Source organism: Haliotis rufescens, unplaced genomic scaffold (genome assembly GCF_023055435.1).
Source record: "Haliotis rufescens isolate VD_foot unplaced genomic scaffold, xgHalRufe1.0.p SCAF_1, whole genome shotgun sequence".
Classification (NCBI taxonomy): Eukaryota; Metazoa; Mollusca; class Gastropoda; order Lepetellida; family Haliotidae; genus Haliotis; species Haliotis rufescens.
The window spans coordinates 285,564-295,107 of record NW_025963779.1 but is presented as its reverse complement, the minus strand read 5'-3'; the positions used below and the strand labels follow the sequence as shown (position 1 = coordinate 295,107).

General features: G+C 46.3%; 1 protein-coding gene across 1 annotated transcript; it reads right to left on the bottom strand.

Annotated features, from left to right (window-relative positions):
- Positions 1 to 1,512: 1,512 nt before the first annotated feature.
- Positions 1,513 to 7,359, bottom strand: LOC125377805 (orexin receptor type 2-like). Its single transcript, XM_048391840.1, has 2 exons — positions 7,206 to 7,359; positions 1,513 to 3,298 (listed from the first exon to the last, which is right to left on the bottom strand). The coding sequence occupies exon 2, from the start codon at positions 3,289 to 3,291 to the stop codon at positions 2,092 to 2,094; it is 1,200 nt and encodes a 399-aa protein (XP_048247797.1). The 5' UTR covers positions 3,292 to 3,298; positions 7,206 to 7,359; the 3' UTR covers positions 1,513 to 2,091.
- Between the last annotated feature and the right edge of the window lie 2,185 nt (positions 7,360 to 9,544).

The window sequence follows — 9,544 nt, the reverse complement described above, 5'->3', positions numbered from 1 at the left end:
AGACAGAGAGAGACAGAGCGTGAGAGACAGACAGAGAGGGAGATGAGAGACGGAGAGAGAGACAGAGAGAGAGGGACAGGGGGAGACACAGAGATAGACAGAGAGAAACAGAGAGAGGGGAGACAGCTATGTAGACACAGAGAGACAGAGAGTGGAGAGAGGGACAGGGGGAGACAGAGAGACAGACACAGAGAAACAGAGAGAGGGGAGACAGCTATGTAGACAGAGAGAGACAGAGAGTTGAGAGAGGGACAGGGGGAGACAGAGAGACAGACAGAGAGAAACAGAGAGAGGGGAGACAGCTATGTAGACAGAGAGAGAGACAGAGAGTGGAGAGAGGGACAGGGGGAGACAGAGAGACAGACACAGAGAAACAGAGAGAGGGGAGACAGCTATGTAGACACAGAGAGACAGAGAGTGGAGAGAGGGACAGAGAGGGAGACAGAGAGACAGACACAGAGAAACAGAGAGAGGGGAGACAGCTATGTAGATAGAGAGAGACAGAGAGTGGAGAGAGGGACAGGGGGAGACAGAGAGACAGACAGAGAGAAACAGAGAGAGGGGAGACAGCTATGTAGACACAGAGAGACAGAGAGTGGAGAGAGGGACAGAGAGGGAGACAGAGAGACAGACACAGAGAAACAGAGAGAGGGGAGACAGCTATGTAGATAGAGAGAGACAGAGAGTGGAGAGAGGGACAGGGGGAGACAGAGAGACAGACACAGAGAAACAGAGAGAGGGGAGACAGCTATGTAGACAGAGAGAGACAGAGAGTTGAGAGAGGGACAGGGGGAGACAGAGAGACAGACAGAGAGAAACAGAGAGAGGGGAGACAGCTATGTAGACAGAGAGAGACAGAGAGTGGAGAGAGGGACAGGGGGAGACAGAGAGACAGACACAGAGAAACAGAGAGAGGGGAGACAGCTATGTAGACACAGAGAGACAGAGAGTGGAGAGAGGGACAGAGAGGGAGACAGAGAGACAGACACAGAGAAACAGAGAGAGGGGAGACAGCTATGTAGATAGAGAGAGACAGAGAGTGGAGAGAGGGACAGGGGGAGACAGAGAGACAGACACAGAGAAACAGAGAGAGGGGAGACAGCTATGTAGACAGAGAGACAGAGAGTGGAGAGAGGGACAGAGAGGGAGATGAGAGACAGAGAGGGAGACAGAGAGACATAGAGGAGAGACAAAAAGAGAAACACAGAGAGACAGAGACGGAGAGAGAGACAGAGACACACGGAGAGGGGAGAGACACAGAGAAAAATAGAGAGACAGTGACAAAGCTTACATCTGATCGAGAGGTAATAAACCTTAGGCACCGGGAACAAATGGTAGTCGGAAAGCATGGTACTTGGGACACTTTCGAAAGAGAGGTTCACATATTTGCCGTATTTCTCCTGAACCTTGTCAATCACATCAGTGTCAAAAGGGACAGATAATTCAATGATATATATGATGTCTTTGGATTTATAAAAACCAAAAATACATGATTTAAAACCAAACTACATGACATTTTCATCGCTCTTTATGTGACAAACCAAACATAATATTAACAAACGCACTGGACGAACATCTCGGGGTAGGCAGAATGTATCAGGAATCGAGGTGGTGAGATTGTCCATCAATCACAATGACTACACATTATGTTGTGTTGAAACACATGCCTACGCTGGATTGTCTTACTTGGTAATTCGTCACTGTCCAGTCACATCCTGCAGTATCGAGCTCATCACGCCGTTAGTCATGTGCTCGTGAAAGGCCGCTGTCACCGGAAAAAGTACTTGTATTTCAAAGTTACCAAGATTTTCCCCCAAATATTGCTTTAAAACATCATTGGCGGGTACCCTCATTTGCTCCAATTTATCATTCTCGAAACACAGTCTGTCTTATCCATTTCATAGAGTATCCAACAGGTGTGTGTGTGTGTGTGTGTGTGTGTGTGTGTGTGTGCGTGCGTGCGTGCGTGCGTGCGTGCGTGCGTGCGTTCGTGCGTGCGTGCGTGCGTGCGTGCGTGCGTGCGTGCGTGCGTGTGCGTGTGTCTCCATGTTCCCCGTGCTCCCAGTGTATGTGTGTCAGCGCGTTAGGGAACTAGCTGTCGCTGTCTGTCACTGTATTGATGGTCTCTGTTTCGCTCTTTACACACACCAGTCTCCTCAGCAGTGTCACACACTCCTGTCGGAAGCGCTTGTTGTAGAAGCTATAGATTATTGGGTTAACAGCACTGTTGAGAAAATAGGACCTCAGAAAGAAGGCATAAAATACAAGTCCCACGTGGTTACAGTGGAGCGCGTCCGTGAAGTCGGGCAGGATCTGGCGCGTGATCTGGAGCCCGAAGTGGGGCATGTAACCGATGATGAAGACGACGGTAACAGCCAGCATCATTAGCGTCATCCTGGAACTCCGGATGAACTTGTTGCTTTTCTTTTTCGTGTCTTTTATGGAGGAGGATTTATCAGCGTCCGACATCTCTGGCAGTGAGTCTGTGTGAGATGGGAGAGTGTCGCTGTTAGGGGTGTCTGTCCCGCGGTTTGAAGCGTTCACTGCACGTGCTGCTGCTGCTTGTCGAGCCCCTGACGTCAACGTCGCTCGACGTTTTTTCTGTTTGACAATCTTCAGCACAATGAATGTGTATAACACAATGAGAACGATGATTGTCATCACACAAAAGAGTGCCAGACCTATTTGGTAGAGCTTTGGAAACATGTAGTCACTGAAGGAATCATCAAACGAACAGTCGAAAGTCTTAAGGCCACGGATGTCAAGGCTGTGGTGGCCGTAGAATACCACAGCCGGTATCGATATAAGGCCAGCCAGTCCAGTGATCACGTAGACCCACCTTTTGGAATCACTTACCAATATCTGCTTACGAAAAGGTCTACATATCTTTCTGTAACGATCAACGCTGATTATCAGCAGAATCAATATAGACCCACTAGAGCTGAACGTGTTACTCATCCGTACTAATCTGCAGAGCGTAGGGATATTCAAAAAGTAGTCCGTGATGAGATCAGCTACTTCGAAAGGGATTCCTACGAGACAGTTGAGTAGATCAAACAGCGCCAGGGCTACAATGAATCGTCTTGGGGTACTCCGGGGCAACTTGAGGTGGTAGACCACGCACACGATGCAGTTGCCAGGGATGCCGATGAGAAGCAGAAATGACAGATAAATGAAGGTTGGAACTTTGTAGAGGAGTTCTTCCTGCTCGAGATGCACGAGAGCTGTTCTGACGTCATCATGCGTGTAGTTGGTGTCATTGTGAAAAAGGTCGTCGTGGCACTGGAACATGACCTCCCTGCAAATACAAACAACAGAAATATACAAGACAAATAAACAAAATACAAATTGTACGCGGCCTTTTGCACCGTTACCTGGGGTAGAATTCCTGACTCTGTGGAGTAGTGGTGTGTGTAAAGTGGTGTAAAGTCATGTGTAAAGTGTAGAATTGTGTGTAAAGCCCTGTGTAAAGTGTAGGGTTGTGTGTAAAACCGCGTGTGAAGTGTAGGGTTGTGTGTAAAACCGCGTGTGAAGTGTAGGGTTGTGTGTAAAGTGTAGGGTTGTGTGCAAAATGTAGGGTTGTGGGTTAAGTTTAAGTTTGTGTGTAAAGTGTAAGTTTTTGTGTAAAGCCGTGTGTAAAGAGTAGGGTTGTGTGTAGAGTGTAGGGTGTAGGATTGTGTGTAAAGCCGTGTGTAAACTATAGGTTGTGTGTTAAGCCGTGTGTAAAGAGTAGGGTTGTGTGTAGAGTGTAGGGTGTAGGATTGTGTGTAAAGCCGTGTGTAAACTATAGGTTGTGTGTTAAACTGTGTGTAAAGTGTAGGGTTGTGTGTAGAGTGTAGGGTGTAGGATTGTGTGTAAAGCCGTGTGTAAACTATAGGTTGTGTGTTAAACTGTGTGTAAAGTGAAGGGTTGTATGAAGTGTAGTGTTGTTTGTAAAGCCGTACCGTGTGTTAAGTGTAGGGTTGTGTGTAGAGTGTAGGGTGTAGGATTGTGTGTAAAGCCGTGTGTAAACTATAGGTTGTGTGTTAAGCCGTGTGTAAAGAGTAGGGTTGTGTGTAAAGTGTAAGGTTGTGTAAGCTTGGGGTTATGTAAAAAGCCGTGTGCAAAGTGTAGGGTAGTGCTTAAAACCGTGTGTAAAGTGTAGGGTTGTGTGGTGTAGGGTTGTGTGAAGTGTAGGGTTGTTTGTAAAGCCGTGTGTTAAGTGTAGGGTTGTGTGTAGAGTGTAGGGTGCAGGATTGTGTGTAAAGCCGTGTGTAAACTATAGGCTGTGTGTTAAATTGCGTGTAAAGTGAAGGGTTGTATGAAGTGTAGTGTTGTATGTAAAGCCGTGTGTTAAGTGTAGGGTTGTGTGTAGAGTGTAGGGTGTAGGATTGTGTGTAAAGCCGTGTGTAAACTATAGGTTGTGTGTTAAGCCGTGTGTAAAGAGTAGGGTTGTGTGTAAAGTGTAAGGTTGTGTAAGCGTGGGGTTATGTAAAAAGCCGTGTGCAAAGTGTAGGGTAGTGCTTAAAACCGTGTGTAAAGTGTAGGGTTGTGTGGTGTAGGGTTGTGTGAAGTGTAGGGTTGTTTGTAAAGCCGTGTGTTTAGTGTAGGGTTGTGTGAAGTGTAGGGTTGTGTGAAGTGTAGGGTTGTATGTAAAGCCGTGTGTTTAGTGTAGGGTTGTGTGAAGTGTAGTGTTGTGTGAACTGTAGGGTTGTGTGAAGTGAAGGGTTGTGTGAAGTGTAGGGTTGTGTGAAGTGTACGGTTGTGTGTAAAGTGTAGGGCTGTGTGAATTGTAGGGTTGTGTGTTAAGTGTAGGGTTGTGTGTAGATTGTAGGGTTGGGTTGTGTAAAGTGTAGGGTTCTGCGTAAAGCAGTGTGTAAACAGTAGGCTGTGTGTAAAGTGGCGAAACGCCGTGTGTAAAGTGTAGTCTGTGTGTGAAGTGTAGGTTGTGTGTAAAGTGTAGGTTGTGTGTAAAGTGGAGAGTTGTGTGTAAAGCCGTGTGTAAAGTGAAGGGTTGTGTGTAAAATGTAGAGTTGTGTGTAAAGTGTAGGGCTGTGTGCAAAGCCGTGTGTAAATTGTAGGTTGTTTGTAAAGTGTAAAGGTTTGACAACGTGAAGAAAACACAGGATTTGTTCTGAATGTACGCTGTTTGAGGTGCAGGTTAGCGGCGAAGACTGGGGGCACAGCATGGTGTTGAACATTGCCAGGAGAGGTAGGAGACACAAGACGTTGTCAAACATTGTCAGGTGAGGTAGGAGACACAAGACGTTGTCAAACGTTGTCAGGTGAGGCAGGAGACACAAGACGCTGCCAAACATTGTCAGGTGAGGTAGGAGACTAAGGATGTTGTCAAACATTGTCAGGTGAGGCAGGAGACACAAGACGCTGTCAAACATTGTCAGGTGAGTTAGGAGATACAAGACGATATCAAACATTGTCAGGTGAGGTAGGAGACTAAGGATGTTGTGGAACATTGCCAGGTAAGGTAGGAGATACAAGACGATGTCAAACATTGTCCGGTGAGGTAGGAGACTAAGGATGTTGTGGAACATTGTCCGGTGAGGCAGGAGACACAAGACGCTGTCAAACATTGTCAGGTGAGGTAGGAGATAGAAGACGATGTCAAACATTGTCCGGTGAGGCAGGAGACACGAGATGTTGTGGAACATTGTCAGGTGAGGTAGGAGACTAAGGATGTTGTCAAACATTGTCAGGTGAGGTAGGAGATAGAAGACGATGTCAAACATTGCCAGGTGAGGTAGGAGATAGAAGACGATGTCAAACATTGTCAGGTGAGGTAGGAGACTAAGGATGTTGTGGAACATTGTCCGGTGAGGCAGGAGACACAAGATGTTGTCAAACCTTGCCAGGTGAGGTAGGAGATAGAAGACGATGTCAAACATTGTCAGGTGAGGTAGGAGACACAAGACGCTGTCAAACCTTGCCAGGTGCTGTATGAGATAGAAGACGATGTCAAACATTGCCAGGCGAGGTAGGAGATAGAAGACGATGTCAAACATTGGCAGGTGAGGTAGGAAACTAAGGATGTTTTGGAACATTTTCCGGTGAGGCAGGAAACACAAGACGCTGTCAAACATTGTCAGGTGAGGTAGGAGACACAAGACGATGTCAAACCTTGCCAGGTGAGTTAGGAGACACAAGACGCTGTCAAACATTATCAGGTGAGGTAGGAGACACAAGACGATGTCAAACATTGCCAGGCGAGGTAGGAGACACAAGACGATGTCAAACCTTGCCAGGTGAGGTAGGAGATAGAAGACGATGTCAAACATTGTCAGGTAAGGTAGGAAACTAAGGATGTTGTGGAACATTGTCAGGCGAGGTAGGAGACACAAGACACTGTCAAACATTGTCAGGTAAGGTAAGGTAGGAGATAGAAGACGATGTCAAACATTGTCAGGTGAGGTAGGAGATAGAAGACGATGTCAAACATTGTCAGGTGAGGTAGGAGACTAAGGATGTTGTCAACCATTGTCAGCTGAGGAACAGCTGTCAAATATTGTCAGTGGAGTATTGACGAACGCGCTATTCTTTGCAAACTAGAAATATGACTACGGTGACAGGAATAGAAACATTTGCCGCATACTGATAACTAAAGGATGTTGTTGTGAATAATCTAGATGATCCGCAATAGTGATCTGTCGAGACAGTCATAAACGGTCTGGGGAGTTCGACATGTATTTGCGAATACTTCGGAGATCGCTCCCCTACCGAGACGAGGGTCAGGCCATCTGTCAGTCACGTTGCCCTGGGCGACCTGTGAACTACATCAACCCAGGCCGCGACAGGGCTGACACCTGCCCCTATACATGATTGATGGCAACGTGGATCCAGGAATTTAGAAAACTTGTGGGACCCTCGTGTCATTTGCAAGTGGCTGGTCGTGGTGATGGAGTTGTACATCGTATATCACCCTACTGGATGCCTGCAGTGGGCACGCTTCACATTCTTTATTGTGTCAATCGAAACATCAATGAAAAAAATGTAAACTCACGATGGACAGATGAGATTTCGAGCCTGATTACACAGTCGCTATGAAATGTGTGACTTAACAAACAACATTCTTACAAGAATCAAATAACGCGAAGTTCTCTGGCATCAGATAACTAGGTTGATCTGTGAACAAAAACATTGATGTCATATTTGCCTGATTAAAAAAAATACTTTATAATTATTCGAAACATTATAACTTAAATGATACTTACGTTTCGTGAATGTCTGTGAATCAAATCATACACTGTGAGTTTATATCCTCTCAGAGAGCGACCAACTCCTCAACTGGACGATCCGGACATCCGCACGGCCGATCTCACCGTTGTTCTCTCTCAACTGCAGTTACCTCCCTTTCGAAGTAAGTGTCGTGTGACAGACGTGGCAAAGTCTATGTCATAGCGCCAGTCATGTCCATGGGACGCCATGTCATCGCGACTGTTCTGTTTCCCCGTAACTACCATCACGCCCATCCTGGGATGACGAAATACAAGACATTGAGGGGGGCATGGCTGGTTGAACGCTTTGTCAGCAGTTTGATTGACGGAGGTCAACCACACAATTCCGGAGATTGTCTATAACACACTGATGTACCTGACCAGACAAAGACAGTTACAGAGATTGTCTATTGACCACAGGTGCGGTGAGGTCAGATACAGTTACATGGATTGTCTATTAACCACAGGTGCAGTGAGGTCAGACACTTACAGAGATTGTCTATTAACCACAGTTGCAGTTAGGTCAGATAGTTACAGATATTGGCTTCTGATCACAGTTGGGGTGAGGTCAGACAGTTACAGAGATTGGCTTCTGACCACCGGTGCGGTGAGGTCAGACACAATTACATGGATTGTCTTTTAACCACAGGTGCGGTGAGGTCAGACAGTTTCGGAGATTGTCTATTAACTACCGGTGCGCTGAGGTCAGACACAGTTACAGGGATTGTCTATTAACCACAGTTCCGGTGAGGTCAGACAGTTACAGAGATTGTCTATTAACAACAGGTGCGGTGAGGTCAGACACAGTTACAGAGAGTGTCTTTTAACCAGCGATGCGCTGAGGTCAGACACTTACATAGATTGTCTATTGACAACAGGTGCGGGGAGGTCAGACAGTTACAGAGAGTGTATTTTAACCACCGATGCGCTGAGGTCAGACACAGTTACAGGGATTGTCTATTAAACACAGTTGCGGTGAGGTCAGACAGTTACAGAGATTGTCTATTGACCACAGGTGCGGTGAGGTCAGACAGTTACAGAGATTGTCTATTGACAACAGGTCCGTTGAGGTCAGACAGTTTCAGAGATTGTCTATTAACCACAGTTGCAGTGAGGTCAGACAGTTACAGAGATTGTCTGATGACCACAGGTGCGGTTAGGCAGACACAGTTACAGGGATTGTCTATTAACCACAGTTGCGGTGAAGTCAGACACAGCTACAGAGATTGTCTATTAACCACGGGTTCGCTGATGTCAGACACAGTTACAGGGATTGTCTATTAACAACAGGTGCGCGGAGGTCAGACACAGTTACAGGGATTGTCTATTAACCACAGTTGCGGTGAGGTCAGACAGTTACAGAGATTGTATTTTAACCACAGTTGCGCTGAGGTCAGACAGAGTTACAGGGATTGTCTATTAGCAACAGGTGCGGTGAGGTCAGACAGTTTCAGAGATTGTCTATTGACCACAGGTGCGTTGAGGCCAGACAGTAACAGAGATTGTCTATTGACCACAGGTGCGGTGAGTTAAGACAACTTTACAGGGATTGTCTATTAGCCACAGTTGCGGTGAAGTCAGACACAGTTACAGGTATTTTCTATTAAGCACAGGTGCGCTGAGGTAAGACACAGTTACAGGGATTATTTATTAACCACAGTTGCGGTAAAGTCAGACAGTTACATATATTGTCTATTGACCACAGGTGCGGTGAGGTCAGACAGTTACAGAGATTGTCTATTAACCACAGGTGCGGTGAGGTCAGACAGTTACAGAGATTGTCTATTGACTACAGGTGCGCTGAGGTCAGACATTTACAGAGATTGTCTATTAACCACAGGTACGGTGAGGTAAGACAGTTACAGAGAATGTCTGTTAACCACAGGTGCGATGAGGTTAGACACAGTTACAGGGATTCTCTATTAACCACAGGTGCGTTGAGGTCAGATACTTATAGGGATTGTCTATTAACCACAGGTGCGGTGAGGTCAGACAGTTACAGGTATTGTGCCATTAACCACAGGTGCGGTGATGTCAGACACAGTTACAGGGATTGTCTAATAACTACATGTTCGGTGAGGTCAGACAGTTAAAGAGATTTTCTATTAACCACAGTTGCGCTGAGGTCAGACAGTTACAGAGATTGTATATTGACCACAGGTGTGGTGAGGCCAGACAGTAACAGAGATTGTCTATTAACCACAGGTGCGGTGATGTCAGACACAGTTACAGGGATTATCTAATAACTACATGTTCGGTGAGGTCAGACAGTTACAGAGATTGTATATTAACCACAGGTACGCTGATGTCAGACAGTAACAGAGATTGTATATTGA

Coding starts and splice junctions, on each gene's coding strand:
- LOC125377805 (XM_048391840.1), bottom strand. CDS start 3,291: ATGTTCCAGTGCCACGACGACCTTTTTCACAATGACACCAACTACACG.